We start from the raw sequence: 19,387 nt of genomic DNA, 5'->3' as shown, positions 1-19,387 counted from the left end.
TGTCTTTCTTTTGCCAGACTTTCGGATGGACCTATCTGCTTATGTGATTTTACTCAGCATGCATCATTTTGTCCATTACAGTGTATCCAAATTTAATTGCCTTTTACTTTCTTTACAGTATCCTGAGTTGATGGTTGCTTCGTATAACAACAATGAAGATGCTCCACATGAACCTGATGGGGTGGCTTTGGTCTGGAACATGAAATTCAAAAAAACAACTCCTGAATATGTTTTTCACTGCCAGGTAAGACAGTTTATGATGATTATTTCATAAAGGATGGGCTGAAGATTACTGTGCCCAATCTGCCCACAGCTTGGGCAGATTAAAGTTAAAAATAGAAGATATAGAAAGAAAGAAAAGAACTAGCAAGTATGCTAATATTTTCAGAATGCATTCAGTTTTCTAAAACAACAACATAGGCTGATTGGAGACTGTGTGTCATTTTTTGTCTATTTTAAACAATCCCTAAGAGAATTTATTTATAAAAACCTCACACTTATGAAGTAAATGTGGTATACCACTTCCTCCTCCAGCTGGCAACATATGCTTTCCCACCCACATAAATTCCCTTGTGTTTTCTATTTCAAAGCAGCTTGTGCTCTGCTTCACTTTGTTTGGAATGATATAGCTTTACAATGCATCAGCACAGAGAAGACTTGCAAATATTAGCTTTGCCAATGGCAGGGTAGAATTGAGTTCACCATTGCACTTTCTATCAATTATTGTCTGATTTTCCAGTCCAGCACAGACAGGTGTCTCTTAGATCACTATTAATATCCTAGTGTAAAAATTGAGGCAAGAAATCAAGAAGTATATCTGGAAAACCAAAGAAGTGTTTTCCTAGCTGTATTTTTTTAGATCTTCTTGAGACAAGAACATTTATTATTATTATTATTATTATTATTATTATTATTATTATTATTATTATTATTAGTAGTAGTAGTAGTAGTAGTAGTAGTAGTAGTATTACATTTATATACCGCCCTTTCCCAAAGGACTCAGGGCTGTTTACAGGGTGATTAAAAAACCAAAATACAAAAGTTAAAAACAAATTTTAAAAGAAATTATATGTGTCCCTGTCTAAATAAAACCCCAGTTAAAATAAGATTAATCCTCAGCCTGGGCCAGAGAGCTCGAAGAGCCAGGTCTTCAGGCCCCGGTGGAATGAACGGAGGTCGGGGGCAGTCCTCAGCTCCACTGGCAGCTGGTTCCAAAGGGCAATAAAGATAGTCCTTGATTTACACCCATTCATTTAGTGACTGTACAATGTCACGATGTTACTGGAAAAAGTGACTTATGAATGGACCTTGCATTTACATGTCACAACTTTCTCACAGTGATGTGATCAAAAATTGGTGCTTGGCAACCAGCATGTATTTACAATGGTTGCAGCATCCCAGCATCATGTAATCATCATTTATGACATTCCCAGACAGCCTCCAAAAACCAAAGTCAATTGCAGAAGTCAGATTCATTTAACAACCCTGTGATTCACTTAACTGGAGTGATTCATTTAACATTTATTGCAAATTTGTAAAATTGGGCATGGCTCACTTAAAATTGGGCATGACTCACCTTACTTTGCAATTGAAATTCTGGTCCCAATTGTGGTCATACGTCGAGGACTATCTGTACTCATAAAATATAGAAGGTCCTTTACTGACTTAATTGTGTATTAGTTAATTTTGTTGCACAGGAAGGAGCAACGTAATTTTAAGTGTTATTGAGATATTAGGAGATCTGCCATGATTCTAGGCACAATATCTCCTTTTACTAGCTAAATGACAGTTTTCAATCTCAAAATTCTAATCAATTATAATTTTACCATCTCCTCACTTTCTGCAACCAGCAGAAAGTCTTTAGTTTGTCCTCAATCTGAAATAATAAACTTATTTTGGACTGAAAATAATACAACTTAATGCTGTTTTGGTTAATGAGGTATGAGATTCATATTTCACATGATCAAAATATTTATCATGGAGATAAGTACTTCAGAGTTTCCCCCTACATTTCTATCTCTAATTTATTATGAAAATATTATATTTCAGAAGTAGGAAGGACAAATTTAAGTACATCTTTCAAATATCATCATTGTCTTTAATAATATGCTTTTCCATAAGGACATTACAAATTTTGTTTCTGTTGATAATTAGATGCTTGATATCCTTTGAATATCCATCATTCAGATCTGAAACCTCAAACTGTCCTCTCTGCTTAGAATAGTTTGCAGGGATATTATTCATTTTGAGAGAATTTAATTCTTGAAGATTTACAGAACATCTCTGACATCTTCATTACAGAATTTGTTTGCCTTTGCCAATATAATGATCATATATTCATATATTCAAGGTTTTGTTTGAATAAGAACAGCTTGCTGAGATTAAAACTTTAATCAGTGAAATCATTTGAGATCTTTGATGAGAGTTAGCCTTTTCATTTTGTTCCTGATGGAAAATTATGTGGGGTTTCAAACTTCAACCAACCTGAATGAGACCATGAAGTAGCTACAAATATACAGTGCTAGGAAATATTGTTCCACCCCTTAAAACACTCTTCACTATCTTAAATGCTTTTCCTAGTACATTTATAATGAGAAACACATATGATTTGCCATACTTATATAAAAGTAAGAGTGTGGGAGAGAATGAGAAGAAAGGTGGATATAGATATGATTTTTCTTTTTGATGGACTAATCTTAGAATGCATGATCTGGAGGGCCTAATTTGATGGGAGAACTATATTCAAAGACTGAATTCCTTGACATATTTAGAAACAAAAACTTTCAAACATTTTATCTTACCTCAGGACTTGGAAGTGAGGCCGGCTGTGTTACAGATTATCATGATGTCATGCTTTGGTTACTTGGTAAAACCAACTATGTCATTATTTAGTCTCATATTTGTGTATCTGGAAAACTGCAAAAGAAATGTTCCCTAACCTGCATCTCAACTCTTAATGTCTTTCTTACTTACCATATCCACTTTGCAAAAACAATAGTAATTGGTGGTAGCTGTTCCATATGCTTAAATAAATGTAGACATGTTCATTACATCTAATTTGAACAAACATAATTGCCTCGTTCAAAAAACCCCTAATATTCATTAAAAACTTGAACCTATTAAACTGAGCAAAAGTTTTACCAAGTACATGTCCATGAGAGTGTATGTTAAATTTAACAAAGTACTCTCAACTATGATATCAAAAATAATTTGGACAGTAAATTATGAGTTCTTCTACATATGTGTAGAGTTCTTCTACTCACTGTTTTAATGCACCACTTTTTCATTTCAAAACATCGTTGGCCTTATTAATATATGTATCATATGAAAATTTAATTGGCATCTTATTTATTAAAATTTAAATGATGAGCAAATTTGGAAGAAATAGGTGATAACATTTTTTGTGCATGCCACAAATGAACGATTCGAGTAGCTATAATGGTCATGTTTAATACTTTGTATATTGGCTGCATCACTGATCAGTGTAATAAATAAAATAAATTATATCTGGATGGAGATTTAAGTCCTCCTAACTACATAGTTACATACCACTCTAATGGCAGAAAGTGAAGAGGAACTAAAGAGCCTCTTGTTGCGGGTGAAGAAGGAGAGTGCAAAAGTTGGGTTGAAACTGAACATTAAGAAAACCAAGATCATGGCATCCGGCCCTCTCAATTCTTGGCAAATAGATGGGGAAGAAATGGAGGTAGTGACAGATTTTATTTTCCTGGGCTCCAAGATCACCACAGATGGGGACTGCAGCCAAGAAATTAAAAGACGCTTGCTCCTGGGGAGGAAAGCCATGGCAAATCTAGACAGCACACTAAAAAGCAGAGACATCACCCTGTCAACAGAAATGCGTATAGTCAATGCTTTGGTCTTCCCAGTTGCAATGTATGGCAGTGAAAGCTGGACCATAAAAAAGGCTGAGCGCCAACGAATTGAGGCCTTTGAACTATGGTGCTGGAGAAGACTCCTGCGAGTCTCTTGGACTACAAGGTGATCAAACCGGTCAGTCCTAGAGGAGATCAACCCTGACTGCTCTTTAGAAGGCCAGATCCTGAAGCTAAAACTCAAATACTTTGGCCACCTAATGAGAAGGAAGGACTCACTGGAGAAGAGCCTAATGCTGGGAAAGGTTGAGGGCAAGAAAAGAAGGGGACGACAGAGAATGAAGTGGCTGGTTGGAGTCCCTGAAGCAGTAGGCATTAGCCTAAATGGACTCCAGAAGATGGTAGAGGACAGGAAGGCCTGGAGGAGCTTTGTACATGGGGTCGCAATGGATCGGGCACGACTTCGCAACTAACAACAACAAACTACATAGACCCACGTAAACCTTGATCTCAAAAAATTAAGAAGTTTTATAATTGATCAGTATTTCTTTATGAAGACTAAAGGCCATAAAATAGATTAAGAAACAAAAAATAAAATAAAATCCAGAAACAGTGGCACATCCAAATCATTGCCAAAAGTATATACAAACGCGTTTGCTGACACCAGAAATTCTGCTCAACTGTAGAAATTCTACTCAACTATACGATGAAATGTGTAGACCAATGTTTGAGAAAAGTTTATAATATGCTTTTTCCCATCTTGCTTCTTGTACTGCTTCAGTTTGTACCTTCTGAGTCAAATTTTATAATTAGATACAATTGTTTTCATTAATATATTTGCATTCACTGAAAAAATAATGTAAGTTTAGTCATTCTCAGAAATAAAATATAAAATGCATTATTAAAATAAAATAATATCTCACAAAAATCTCAACAAAATAAACAATAACAAGAAGCATAGGAATAATTTTATTTCATACTTTTAGTTTTTTTAAAGCAATTTTGAATATTTTACTTACTGTTAGATCAATAGTGAATCAAAACATAATCCAAAAAAGTCATTTTTATCTTGGTTATAAATATTTTTCTTTTCTTTTTTTATTTTACAATAAAATATTGTTGATAAGCATTAATAATGATAAAACAAGCAATAATCAATAATATAAACAAAATTGCTACTAGATAACAGATAGAAAATTAGGAAATAAATCAAACCTGGCAGAATAAAATGCAATTATTCAAAAACTCAGAAACACCAATTTTGAAGCATTTTATGTGGTTTTCTTTTTACGTTTATAGATATAGTGCAGTTCAGTTGACCGGGTGTGAGTACAAGTATAACTTAAATAGGCACAGCTGATATTTATTCTGCATGAGTTTGTTTAATAGCAGAGATAAAAATACCAATCTATAAAAGCCTATTTTAGTATGCTTATACTAAATAAATTTACTTTAATACTGGAGGATGGTATTTCTAACTGAAAATGGTCGGAATGCAACCCTCTTTCTATTGGTTTATGCAAATCAAAGTATACTTGTAATATGTGAGATCAGTACTGAGAAAATAAAAGTGAAACCAGAAAAGATGAGGTTTTTTTTAATTAAGAATAAGATTCTGTGGGCCAGAATAATAACATAATTTCTCCTTGTTTCATTTTATTTTCTTTCTAAACATGCTTATTGCCATACTAGTATATATTTGCTTCTCTAAGGGAGTGGAGGTGTTGAAAGGCAATTTGCTTAGCATAAAACCAGCACTTTCTTCTTTATGGGTTCTTCAAAATAAGTCTCTATTACATTGTAAAATTTAGTGTGGTTAAATTTATATTTTATTTTATTCAATATTCAATAAAATTGAAGTTGCCATTTTTTAAAAATTCTGAATGTTAATAACTTTTTTGGTAACTTTAAGCAGGGATGGGCAGTATGAAACTCCAAAGCCTCCGTCTTTTTTGTTGTTGGTAGTACCTAGGTTTTCTCCAGAGTTTCTGGAAAATAATCTCTGCCTTTTTGAGATGGGATAGTAATGGAAAGCAAAGCACTGTTCTACACACAATATTTCAATAATATGACCAAAGCTTCCTTATATTCAAGCATGGAAAAGAAATGAGCTTTAGCAAGAGAATTTGCTGCATACTTGGCCTTGTCAAGGCGCTTAGTGTTGTTTCACAAAGTTTTGTTCAACAGTTCCAAGAGCAAAAAGGGATTTTCACTCATATTATGCATGTTCAGCATCTCCAGTTAGGTGACTGGAAGAATCAAAAGCATGCAGAGAACATGCGCTGAAGTCTGTTCTGGGTACTGGAACTATCAGGGGTAGCCTCAGCATGACTTGGAGTGATGTAAAACAAAGCAAAGTATCTTCCTTTTAAAAACTGAAAATGCCATATAAAAGATGTTTCACATTGGCCTTTACTAAAGGGATATATTAATTCCAAATCTAAGAATCCATATTGCAGTGAATGAATGGCTATGAGACCTTGCATGAACTGGCTATTTTTAACCTGGGCCCGCTGCCAGCCTATGAACGATTTCTCTTCTCCCTGTGGGTGGAATAAGCAAAACATTCAGTATCAAAAGTTTTGTTTTTCATTTCATGTAATGTTTCTGGGAAAGAAATATACCCACTTATTCTTTTCCTGGAAGTCTTCTTACAAAGTAGAAAGATTAAGAAAGAAGGAGAAAATAAACTTTCCCCACTGTGAAGGATCTGGGGCAAAGAGATATTGTCATCATCTTGCCTGAGATAGCATACAGGTGAAACTCGAAAAATTAGAATATTGTGCAAAAGTTCATTTATTTCAGTAATGCAACTTAAAAAGGGAAACTAATATATGAGATAGACTCATTACATGCAAAGTAAGATAGTTCAAGCCGTGATTTGTCATAATTGTGATGATTATGGCATACAGCTCATGAAAACCCCAAATCCACAATCTCAGAAAATTAGAATATTGTGAAAAGGTGCAATATTCTAGGCTGAAAGTGTCCCACTCTAATCAGCTAATTAAGCCATAACACCTGCAAAGGGTTCCTGAGCCTTTAAATGGTCTCTCAGTCTGGTTCAGTAGAAATCACAATCATGGGGAAGACTGCTGACCTGACAGATGTGCAGAAAACCATCATTGACACCCTCCATAAGGAGGGAAGCCTCAAAAGGTAATTGCAAAAGAAGTTGGATGTTCCCAAAGTGCTGTATCAAAGCACATTAATAGAAAGTTATGTGGAAGGGAAAAGTGTGGAAGAAAAAGGTGCACAAGCAGCAGGGATGACCGCAGCCTGGAGAGGATTGTCAGGAAAAGGCCATTCAAAAGTGTTGGGGACTTTCACAAGGAGTGGACTGAGGCTGGAGTCAGTGCATCAAGAGCCACCACACACAGACGGATCCTGGACATGGGCTTCAAATGTCGTATTTCTCTTGTCAAGCTGCTCCTGAACAACAAACAATGTCAGAAGCGTCTTACCTGGGCTAAAGAAAAACGGATCTGGTCTGTTGCTCAGTGGTCCAAAGTCCTCTTTTCTGATGAGAGCAACCTTTGCATCCCATTTGGAAACCAAGGACCCAGAGTTGGAGGAAGAATGGAGAGGCACACACTGCAAGATGCTTGAAGTCCAGTGTGGAGTTTCCACAGTCTGTGTTGATTTGGGGAGCCATGTCATCTGCTGGTGTTGGTCCACTGTGCTTCATTAAGTCCAGGGTCAACACAGCCGTCTACCAGGAGATTTTGGAGCACTTAATGCTTCCTTCCGCAGACGAGCTTTATGGGGATGCTGACTTCATTTTCCAGCAGGACCTGGCACCTGCCCACACTGCCAAAAGCACCAAAACCTGGTTCAATGACCATGGGATTACTGTGCTTGATTGGCCAGCAAACCCGCCTGACCTGAACCCCATAGAGAATCTATGGGGCATTGCCAAGAAAAAGATGAGAGACATGAGACCGAACAATGCAGAAGAGCTGAAGGTCGCTATTGAAGCATCCTGGTCTTCCATAACACCTCAGCAGTGCCACAGGCTGATAGCTTCCATGCCACGCCGCATTGAGGCAGTAATTGCTGCAAAAGGGGCCCAAACCAAGTACTGAGTACATATGCATGCTTATACTTTTCAGAGGTCCGATATTGTTCTATGTACACTCCTTGTTTTATTGATTGCATGTAATATTCTAATTTTCTGAGATTGTGGATTTGGGGTTTTCATGAGCTGTACGCCATAATCATCACAATTATGACAAATCATGGCTTGAACTATCTTGCTTTGCATGTAATGAGTCTATCTCATATATTAGTTTCCCCTTTTAAGTTGCGTTACTGAAATAAATGAACTTTTGCACGATATTCTAATTTTTCGAGTTTCACCTGTACAGAAGATGGAAAACAATTGATCATTCCCATGTGCTTTATTTATCTGTTCCCAATATACAACATTTGTTTGGCCAGGTAGACATGGCCCCATTTTAAAGGAGTCATTCAACAAAAGACCACAATTATAAAGTTTTTCAGATGTTGCAATAGTTCTCTGGAGAATTATATAATACAGGATTATAATGACAAGAGGATGAACAGGTGCTTCTTTACAAATATAAACTGTTTGGAACTTAAAAGGTCAGTACAAAGTAATAACTAATGCAGTACTTTATGTTATTATTATTGATCTCAGTAATGTCCATCTGCTAAAAACATGGTTGGTAGAACATGTATCATTTTCAATTTAATGCATTGCTTCTGTATGTCCTAAAGGTGCTTTTTTTTCAGGAGGCAACTGGACTTTCTTTGTTTTTCCTTGAAAATGTTTTGTTTCTCATCGAAGAATCTTTTTCAGTTCAGATTGAATGGTGGAAAATGGAGAATTGAAACGTCTTCAAGGAAAAACAAAGAAATACGTGTTGCCTCTTGAAAAAAGTAACTTTGGGACAATGATGATCTGGATGACTGAGTATCTCCATAGACATTGCTTCTGTATGATCTCTTAATTCCAGAGCATTATAGCTTCTTAACTCTTATATAGTTTCCATCTATGTATTATTCTTCCTAAAGGGAAACAGGACCAAACTGAGATCATTGTTTACTATTATAAGAGGGCCCATTTCCTTCTCATCCTGCAATCAAACAACACATTATAGTTGTTTGACCTAACTTCAGATGTTGGTTTTTGGAATTAAGTGGAGTACAACCCGATGAAGCTAAAAATCTGGAAATGCCCTTGTGCAGCCATGAATTGTGGTTTTGTAGCCTTGCTTGGTAGATTACTTGGCAGTAAAACTTTGGGAGTGGCATCTATTTTAGTTCTTTTTACAGTACCCTCATCCAGTGATCCTCATTTAGAAGGCTCCATGTCACTGCTAAGCTGTCAATTTCTATGTGGGACATGGCCCTAAGGCTTTCTATTTTAATTTCAATAAAAGCTGCCCAAGCTTGGAAAATATTGTGGTTTGGTTCTAGACATCAACCACTTAACCACACTGTGGAATGTTTCTTCCCTCCTGTGCCTGCCCCCAACTTTTCTGTAGTGGTTTTCATACACTGTCATTAAATTATGCATTTGACCACCCCTCATTGCTTATTCTGGTGTGGTCTTTCCTTTTAAACTGGGTGGATAGAATCACAAATGCCTATCTTAGAATTAAACACAGTGAAGTTAACTGAAAATCTGTATTTAGTGGCCAGCATTGGCTAGAGTTCTCTCCTTCTCCATTCCCTACCGCTGATTTTCATTTCTTCTTTGCTGATTTTTTCTCTCCCCTAAATAAAAATATGTCACTTTTGTTATATACAGTGATGTAGTAGCCTGGTTTATAAGAATATGAGAAATACAGCTTCTTAACCCCTGTTACATACTTGTGTTTCTATAAAATGTGTTTTGAGATTAAAAAAGAAGGGGGAAAATGAAACAGACTCTTTTGCAGCTTCATTTTAATTTGCTAAAAAGTTTTAGTGTAATTTTATGATGTCCCTCCATTATTTTCATTTTTCTGAAACAATTATTGCTTCAAAATAATCTTCAAAAATAATCAAAATTTCTTCATAGAGCTAAAGAGGATTTTCATCTTTGTACATAGTCATACTAAGCAACATTTTGGGAGTAAATACTCTGAATTAGTTTAAATTTGTTGTGACCTTTCTTGGATCCCATACATATTTTATTTAAAAAGTTCCTGATTAAAAAAACACTGAAGGGTACAAAAAAACAGCATGGAAAAATGAAACAAATCAAAGAAATGTCTGCCCCACTCAGCCTAATAAGAGAACTCTTATCAAGACTTTCTGCTAACTGCCTAAGTCAAGTATTGGATATCCTTTTCCAAGATAAGCAGCTAGTTCTATAAAATAAAAATTGATTAAAGGCAAAAGTTTGCATTTGTGAAAGCAGGCCTGGCATGTTTTCAGATCTTTCGACTACTCCTTAAAGCATCCAAATCACAAGCTATATTTTATGAAGTTAAATTATAAGAATATTGAAGATGTGCCAAGCCACAAAACAAATGGTGACAAAATCATCGAACGTCTTAAAAAGAATGTCTTTGAAAAAACAAAAAACAAAACCTTTGTCTTTCACAGATGGCTTATATTGTGGATATCCTAAAGTGCATCAAAGCATTTGTTTGGTTTAAGATGTGGGAGCAAGATCCATTGATAGAAATCATAAATATGTCCTCATTGTCTGTAGCATTGTTGATATAGTGCAATTTTATCAAACAAGGTGAGATCTATAGTTTATTACTTGCTGGTTGAAATACATTTTAGTACAATCCACAGTTAAAACATTAGGGAAAGCAAGATAAACATTTTTAAGATGTTAATCTCTTCAGGAGAATCATTGGGAATTTGAAGTATTTAACCTTGGCAAGATAATGTATGATATTGTCTTTCATGAACTGTCTAATGTTTTTTTGAAAAAAATATATCTAGAATTGCTCCCATTCTGGTGATCTTTTAGAGATCTCCTCCAAGAGCCCCTAACTTTAGTGAAGCCCACTAAGTTAGTGAGATAACACCTAGAGAATACAAGAGGTTCCCCCTCCTTCGGGGCCACTTAACAGATCTATCTGTGTCTATGTTAGTAATAATAAATAATAAATAATAAAACCTTTATTGTCAAATTCTTTCTGAATAGCTGGAAATCCACAATGAGCCTTCTCCCCTCCCCCTTCTACAGCCAGGTACTTCTTCTAAGCTGAGTATTAGCTTTACTGATATCTTTGTGTGCCAATGAACATAATTCAGTCAACAGAACTTGGCAAAACGTCCTATTTTCTGTCACCTGTGCTCACTTCTGACCAGGAGGTTTTGCTCATGGCCACTCATACCTTAGTTAACTTATGATTGGACTACATCAATATGGGGCTGCTCTTGAAGATAGTTCAGAAACTTAGGTTTAACCAGAAGGCAGTGTTGCAAGGTGTAATGTGTCCAATTTGTTACATCCATGCTACTGTGTGAACTGTACTAGTTTCCAGCAGATTTTTGTTGTAAATCAAGGTACTGGCAATCACCTTTAAAGCCCTATATGGCATAAGACCAGGTTACTTGTAGGACTACGTTCTCCCAAAAACATCCTCCTACTCCTTATGCTCCATAGAGAGGGATATGCTCCAAGTTCCCTCTTTTGATTGTAGCCACTTTGCAAAGTTTTAGAAATGTATCTTTTTGGTGATTACCTCTGGGCTCTAGAATATCTCCACCTCATTATCTCACCACACAGATATAGAAAAGGGTCCAATTCTCCTCATCTTTGCGAAAACCATTAAGACCTGTTTTTCCTCCTGAAGCATTTGGATCCAGTTTAGTGGGATTCTTCCTTTGTTGTATTTATTATAGTGTTTTGTTACCAGATTATAATTTTATATTTCTATATTGTGTATGTTTGAATATAGTATGGTTATTTTGGTTTATTGTTTTATTTCCTGTTGTATGTCTTTTAGAGTCACATTGAGTTGGACAGCTCTATGATTGCAGTAAACAAATGAAACTTGCAAATTAAATCAGTAGGCCACTTGTGTCCTTTGAAAATTTGTTTACAAAGCAAGGTCACGGGTGCGAGGGGTGTTGGTGGCAGGCTCCCCCCCACGGGGCTGGAGCCGGCACGGCTGGTGCTGTGGGAGCAGCAGGGCCCGCTCTATATGGCGGGGCTGCGCGGGGTGCACAGTGGAGGCAGTGTGGGCCAGGCGATGCAGGGCGGCCACTTATGCACACAGGGCAAGGCAATGGTGGTGCAGGTCCAGCACCAGGTAGGCCACCAGTCTGGCTGACACGGGTGAGCACAAGGATGGAGTGCACATGGACTCCGCAGAACCCACCTCCCACTCCTTGTTCTCTCTTACTTACCTAGTTGAGATGGTATAGTTGGGCAGCAGGGAGGGATGCAAAGTTCCTGCCTACTTGCTTTCGCTGCAGACAATTAGCCGGTGCAATGTTTGCTAGCTAGGTCTTTTGGTGCATCAGCAGCAATTCCTATTGGCTTTAGAAAACCAATAGGCTTTTGAAAGCCAATAGAGGGAGTAGCATAGCTTGTGCAAAAGCTTTTTTTTGTGTGTGCAAAAAAAGGTGCCGGAACGCCATTCTGAGTGTTCTATGAGAAAAAAAGCCCTGCTTTTATGTTTTAATCTTATGATTTTAAATATATATATTTGGAAACCTCTCCCTTTCCCCTCAGCATGGCTGGCTCAGGATTTCTGGGAGTTGAAGTCCATGAGTCATAAAAAAGAGCCACGATTTCTAGCCCTGCAATAGGCTTAGGAAAGCCAGTAAGGGAATTGGGTTTTTTTTCCCTGCAAAAAAAGGTGCGGGAATGCCGTTCTGAGCGTTCTATGAGAAAAAAAAAGCCCTGGTTGTGAGTGATTTTGTGGGATGTTTGATCTGACTTGTTATTTTTTGTTTTATTGTGCATGGTGGGACAGATTTCAGTTTTGATCGTGGTCTCAATATTCTGTTGTTGTTTGGTGTTGTGTGTGTTTGTTTTGTTGTGTGTGGTTATTTAGTGAAGTTGCAAGATTTGTATCTTGGATGTTGTGGTCAGAACTGGTGTTTGTGTGTAGAAGTGTCAGATGGTGTGTTGGTTATGCAAGTTATCATTCTTGTGTTAGAATTTTGTCTGTTGTTTAGTTCAATTGGAATGGATTGTGTTATAATAATCTCATCTGTTGTGTTGATATGGTCAGGCTGTCAGCCAGTGCATGACTGCACAAGGCGGGACAAGACTTACGCACCTAACAGCTGATACACACCAAACAGCTGCTAGGCGCAACTTTTAAAAATCAAAGTCGGAACCACTGTGATTATACATGAGCAAGCTTGTCACGAATAGGCCACACCCACATTCCACAAGTTGACCATTATAACTGCCATATAAGTGTATGTACTGACTCCCTTATCATTCATCCCTTGCTCTGATGATGTCAACAGCTTGTTGACGAAAGCTCAGCAATAAAGAAGAATTTCTCTTATATCCTGTAGTTCATTGTTTTTATTTTTACTGATTTCAAATGTGTGTGTGTGTGTGTGTGTGTGTGTGTGTATTTGTTTTCTGAGGTTTTCGCGGGTGTTTGTATGTAGATCTTCTTTGGTCATTCGGGTTTTTTCCCCACGTAGAATTGGAGGTATCAGGTATATATATATATAGGTATAGGTTTAGGTAAAGGTAAAGGTTCCCCCGCACATGCGTGCTAGTCATTTCCGACTCTAGGGGCTGGTGCTCATCTCTGTTTGAAAGCTGAAAAGCCAGCGTTTGTTTGAGGACGTCTCTGGCATGACTAGACGCCAAAGGTGCATGGAACGCTGTTACCTTCCCACTGTAGTGGTCCCTATTTTTCTACTTGCATTTTTACATGCTTTCAAACTGCTAGGTGGGCAGAAGCTGGGATGAGTAACAGGCGGTCACTGTTACGCGGCACTCGGGATTCGACCTGCCAAACTGCCAACCTTCTGAGGATGATGGATGAGATTTCGTCGAAACGTTGTTCTTATACCTTCAATTCTACGTGGGGGAAAAACCCGAATGACCAAAGATCTACATACAAACACCCGCAAAAACCTCAGAAAACATATAAATGCATTTCATTAAGCACATGTTATATAAAAAGTGGACATCAATTCTTTAAATTGCAAGGCAGTATTTTTTTCACCCAGTAAAGGATTTTGAACAGAAGAATTTAATTTTGTTCTTAGGAACTCCAGTTTATTTTTTAACTAAGAATCCATATATTTTTTACATACCTTGGGGAAGTATTCCTGCCCTATCCCTTGCCCCATGTCTCCATCAAGCACATATCTCTGCAGGACTTTTGAAAATATAGAGAAAATTGTAGGGAACATATATAGTTGAATATCCCCACCTCCTACATACACATATTTCATCAATTTATCTTTAAAAGAATTTTAAATGAAGAAAGTGTGTGAGCAAGATTTAAAGTCAAAACTATATAAGGAGGAAATGGCAAACAAATGTAACAAAAAAAATCTAGAGTCTTTTCATTCATAAGAAAAAAATTTCTTATTGGAACAATCAAAATATTTTTATTATCCATTAAATAATATTTATTAAGTATAGATTTGACAGCTGATAATACACATTTGTTTAGTATTTTTGTGGTTATGATTTTAATACTGCATCTTCTTATTCTTCATGGGTACATAGCAAATGGTTATAGATTTTATAATGAACAACATAGACAATGCTGATGCTCATATATTTGAAATATAACTCTGGATGCTGAAAAGAAAAATATTTGAATTAAGCCACCATTTGTAATAACTCTTTGTCTTGCTAGTTGCTTAAGTTCACACTGGGAACTCTACTATTTTGAACTTAGTTGCAGACACAAATGTAAAGGAGAATAGTTTGTGGCAGCCCCTTAAATACTGGAATACTGCTATCATGTCTCCCCTGTTTCTTCTTTTCTTTAGACTAGCCAAGTCCAAGTCCTGCAGCCGTTCTTCATATGTTTTAGTCTCCAGGCATTTGATCATTTTAGTTGCTCTTCTCTGAACTTTTTCCAAGGTCTCAACATCTTTTTTGTAGTACCAATATTGGTTGTAGTATTCCAGGTATGGTCATACTAGGGTTTTATAAAGCGGTACTAATGCTTCACATGATCTTGATTCTATGCCTCTGTTTATACAACCCAGGATTGTATTAGCTGTTTTGGTTGCTGCTGCACATTGCTGGCTCATAGTCACTAGGACTCCGAGGTCCCTTTCACAGTTGCTGTTTTTGAGCCAGGTCTCGGCTCATCTAAAACCTTTGGTTTTTCCTGCCTAAATGTAGAACTTTGCTTTTCTCCACATTAAAACTCATTTTGTAGGATAGGGTGCATTGTTCACGTTTGTCAAGATCTTTTTGGATCCTGAGCTTGTATTCTGGAGTGTTGGCTATTCCTGCCAGTTTGGTGTCATCTGCAAATGTGATGAGTTCCCCTTCTATTTGCTCATCTAAGTAATTAATGAAGATATTGAAGAGTACTGGCCCTAAGACAGAGCCTTGTGGTATCCCCACATCATACTGTGCATCCAGATATAGACAAATTAAGAGCCTTCATCCCCCCTCCTTCTCCCAACATATCTCCATAATACTTTCACAGTATTCTGGGAGATTTTGCTCATTTTCTTCACATAGCACATACATTTTATAAATAATAAATGTTCATTACTGCCTCTAAGGTTTAATGCAGTTTGCTAAATAGATCCATCAATCATCGCCATGGCAGTACAGGTAGTCCTCAACTTATGACCACAATTGAGCCCAAAATTTTTGTTGTCAAGTGAAACATTTGTTAAGTGAGATTTGCCTCATTTTACGACCTTTTTGCCACAGTTGTGAAATGAATCACTGTTAATAACATGGTTGTTAAGTGAAGCCGACTTCTCCCTTGACTTTGCTTGTCAAAAGGTTACAAAAGGTAATTATATAATCTTTGGACACAGCAATGGCCATAAACATGAATTAGCTGCCAAGCATCTGAATTTTGATCACATGATCGTGGGGAAGCTACAGAGGTTTTTCCAGTGCTGTTGTAATTTGAATGGTCAATAATTGAACTATTGTAAGTCGACAATTAGCTGTACTCCTATAACCATCCCTCAGTATTTGTCTAATACATATAGTAGATGTCTTGAAAGCCTTGAGTCTTTTATTACTTGATGAAAGCTATGTACCTCCCTAAGATCCAAATATTCCCATAGATCACTCCTGAATAAAACTGTAATTTATCTCTTGACCAGAAGAGCTGCAAAATAGGAAATCCCTCCTAGAACATAATAATGCAAATAAAAGTTATATTACTTTCCTGGCTAGAAAATGCTGCTTGTGACCATGTACTGAGTTTGGGCATATGTTGTTGCTTTTTAACTTTATGCAGGAGGTGGCTTTAAGAAAGCAAGCTTAAATTGATTGAGATGACTAAACTCACCAGAGCACTTTAGATAAGGCTAGAGTGGAGGCTTTGAGTCAATACTTCAAGATTATAGATAAAGATTCAAAGAACTGAGGTACTTTAGATGAAAAAGCGGGATGATACTTTTTTTCTCCCATTTCCTCTCCTTCCATTCTGTCCATGTTTAGAGACTTTGGATGTTGAATCTATCAGCCAGGATCAGCTATGCTTTACTGTCAGCTATAGAGAAGCAAACTAACATGTGTAGGGTCTTTGTTTAAACTGCAGAACCTCAGGACTTACTGCATCAACCAATAAGTCTTCTAGGTTAGAACAGAAGATATGATAAACGGGCCTGGTTTATGAGAAATCACTTAGTCCTCTCCTCTGACAGAGTTATAGGATAGTTAAATACGACTGAGACATATGGTGTTCAACATTGACATTTGATACTGGCTTGTTACATTGAAACTAGGCCTGTTTCAGAAGTTGCAGTCACAAACAAATATATTTTCCCCATTCAACTGATAGTTTTATCTTTTATAATTCTACCAGTTTACCTCCCCAGTTAATTGAGACTCTGGATAAAGTACAGGAATTAAAAATAACAGTAAAAATTAACCAAAATGATATTAGTTTGACAATGTATAATTCACTTGTTCTCAATCACTCCAAGCCTTCACAGCTTTGTAAAAGAGGGATAAGATTGCACATATTTACTCTTCAGCACAGATATATTTTTATTGCACAGGTGTAGAATATTTTGCTGCAATTAGGATAAAATATGATCAAATATATTAAGGAGCATGATAACCAAGCAGTAAATAAATCATCCTGTATGTACTGGATTTTCCTTTGCTTCATCCTTCTGCCCTGCTGCTCAGTACTTCCTGTTTGACTCTTCCATTTCTTTGATGCTTCCTTTGTGGTTACTTCCAATTAAATCAGCACTAGATAATCCTGGAGGCTGTACAGTTGCCATGAGAGCACTCCAGATTCTTAATCAGATCCATGTGTCCAATGTGCGGTGCAGTCCTATACTTTCTTACTCAAAAGTAAGCCTAGCAGAAAAATCAATATAGAATTGAAATCTAAGCAAGATGCTGTAGCTGACTGTGGTAGTAGCATACAGGAAAAAGTCCAAATTCTATTATGAGAAAAGTTATCAGGCCAATTCAAAATCTCACATCATCTTCACCTTTTCACTTTCAAGAAGGAAAGAAGGAAGCAAGGAAAAGAAAGGAAGGAAGGAAGGAAGGAAGGAAGGAAGAAAGAAAGAAAGAAAGAAAGAAAGAAAGAAAGAAAGAAAGAAAGAAAGATGGAGACCATGCTGATATCCAAGCTATGATTTTATTTAGTTAAAGACTAAACAATTAAACAAAACAATAAATATAGAAAAACAGTATTATTAAAATATAATAATCACAGTTAGTACAGAAGAATAAAATACGGTAAGCACAATGATGGAGCCATCTTAGAGTATCAGTAGACCCCTGGGACCTCTGGCCTGATGACATAGTCAGGTCTTGAGAGGCTTTCAGAACATTAACAGAATGTTCTATATGGTGAGTGTGATCACATTTCTAAGAACCCAATCCTAGAAATGGAGGATTGAACTCCCCTGAGACCTCAAGTCTGGAGAGCTTCACTTCCAACCTTCAAATGGACCTGAGTAGCTCAAGCAGAAAGGTTGCAGTGTAGCAGGAGCTTGGTACAACAACAATCTCAACTAATCTCAAGAATCCAACCTAATAAACAGGGTCTCACATTGATGATCTGTGGTATAGTGCTCCTGAAAGCTGTGAGAGATTCCCAGGTGACAATCATCACACCTCACCTCTGCCCCAGAATCTTTGTTCATGCCACACCTGAAACCTAGCTGGCCATATCTCTGAAAGGACTATGCCACCCACTGGACCTAGCCAGGTCTTGATGATACACGCCAGGTTAATTCTCTCATTATTAGATCACTAATGAGGGAAGCCTTATTACAGACCAATCTGGCACTTAGAAACAGCAGCCAGAAGACAGACCCTGTGTGCTGACAGGGTATTGGCACTGAGATTAAGGAATTGGAATGCAAAACCAATACAAGAAAATAGTCCCATGTTCCCTGAGAATGATCCATTACCTGTTTCTCACCATATCTCCCTATGCCTGTCACCACTATTACATTGTGGCTTACTTCCATCCCAGTTCCTCAATAATAGCCCCATACCCATATCCAAACCTCCCAAGATCCAAGACGGAGAACCTCCCATTGCCATCTTTAACCAGGCCTGGAAAGAGAAGCTGCACACCCCAAGGCACTTTAGCTTCACAAGCTCTTGGTGCCAACCACAACATCCTCACCCACTGTAATGTACACTCTATAGCACATTCATAAAGAGTCTCTTTGGGTAATGAGATGGGCAGCATATTAACTAATTAAATAGAACATATTAATAATCTTTTGTTCTGTTTGTAGTGTAGGAGTTGTTATGAATGTGAGCAGTATGTTATGAAGGAGTGGGTGGTGAACACTGAAACGGCTCTTTTAAATACTAAGATGTCACACTGCACATAGGATTTTGTGAAAAGCTACTGAGATAAGTTGTCACTGCTGACTTCACTATATGTGAAGATTCATATGGATTCATTAATAAAATTCTGGGTTTACTTTACTTTCATCTAACTTTCATTTAACAAAAAAAAAAATAACCCTAACCTTTAGAGGTTGGATGATGAAACTATAAGACGCATGTGGTATTTACCATCCCCCATCATTTTTAGTTGCATCACTAGAATTGGGTAGCAGAATGTCCCATGTGGGCCTTTGCCATGCAGGGAAGTAGAAGACAAATAAAGGTAGAACTGCAACTCTTTTGAACTTTGGGCAGGGGAATTGAAGGCTAACACCCTCAAATTTATCTCTGAAGTAGAGATAAATAATATCCTGCCAATTATCACCAATTATTCCAACAGATTTGCATGAATGAGAATTCAGATGATAGCAGTACTTGTGTTTAATTTGTAAACTACAGGTAGTTCCTTGACTTATGGCTGTAATGGAATCTGCTCAGGTAGTGACAGTCACTAAATGAGTGGTTTGTGCTATTTTAATACCACAACTTATTTAAGCTTGTTTCCCAAACTATCAAGACAACTTAGTACAATGTTTAATTAATTTTAGATTATCCCTAATTA

The 19,387-nt window shown here is 37.1% G+C and overlaps 1 protein-coding gene across 1 annotated transcript in view; it reads left to right on the top strand.

The window, feature by feature from the left end:
• DYNC1I1 (dynein cytoplasmic 1 intermediate chain 1) overlaps positions 1–19,387 on the top strand; it is a 215,334-nt gene that overhangs the window by 124,403 nt on the left and 71,544 nt on the right. Inside the window, exon 10 of the mRNA XM_083376361.1 lies at positions 119–244. Coding sequence (XP_083232487.1) covers positions 119–244 — 126 coding nt within the window. The remainder of the gene's footprint in view (positions 1–118; positions 245–19,387) is intronic.

Source organism: Vipera ursinii, assembly GCF_947247035.1.
Source record: "Vipera ursinii genome assembly, chromosome: Z".
NCBI classification, from domain to species: Eukaryota; Metazoa; Chordata; class Lepidosauria; order Squamata; family Viperidae; genus Vipera; species Vipera ursinii.
Note: the sequence above shows the minus strand (reverse complement) of the source record. Positions and strands in the feature narration are given on the sequence as shown.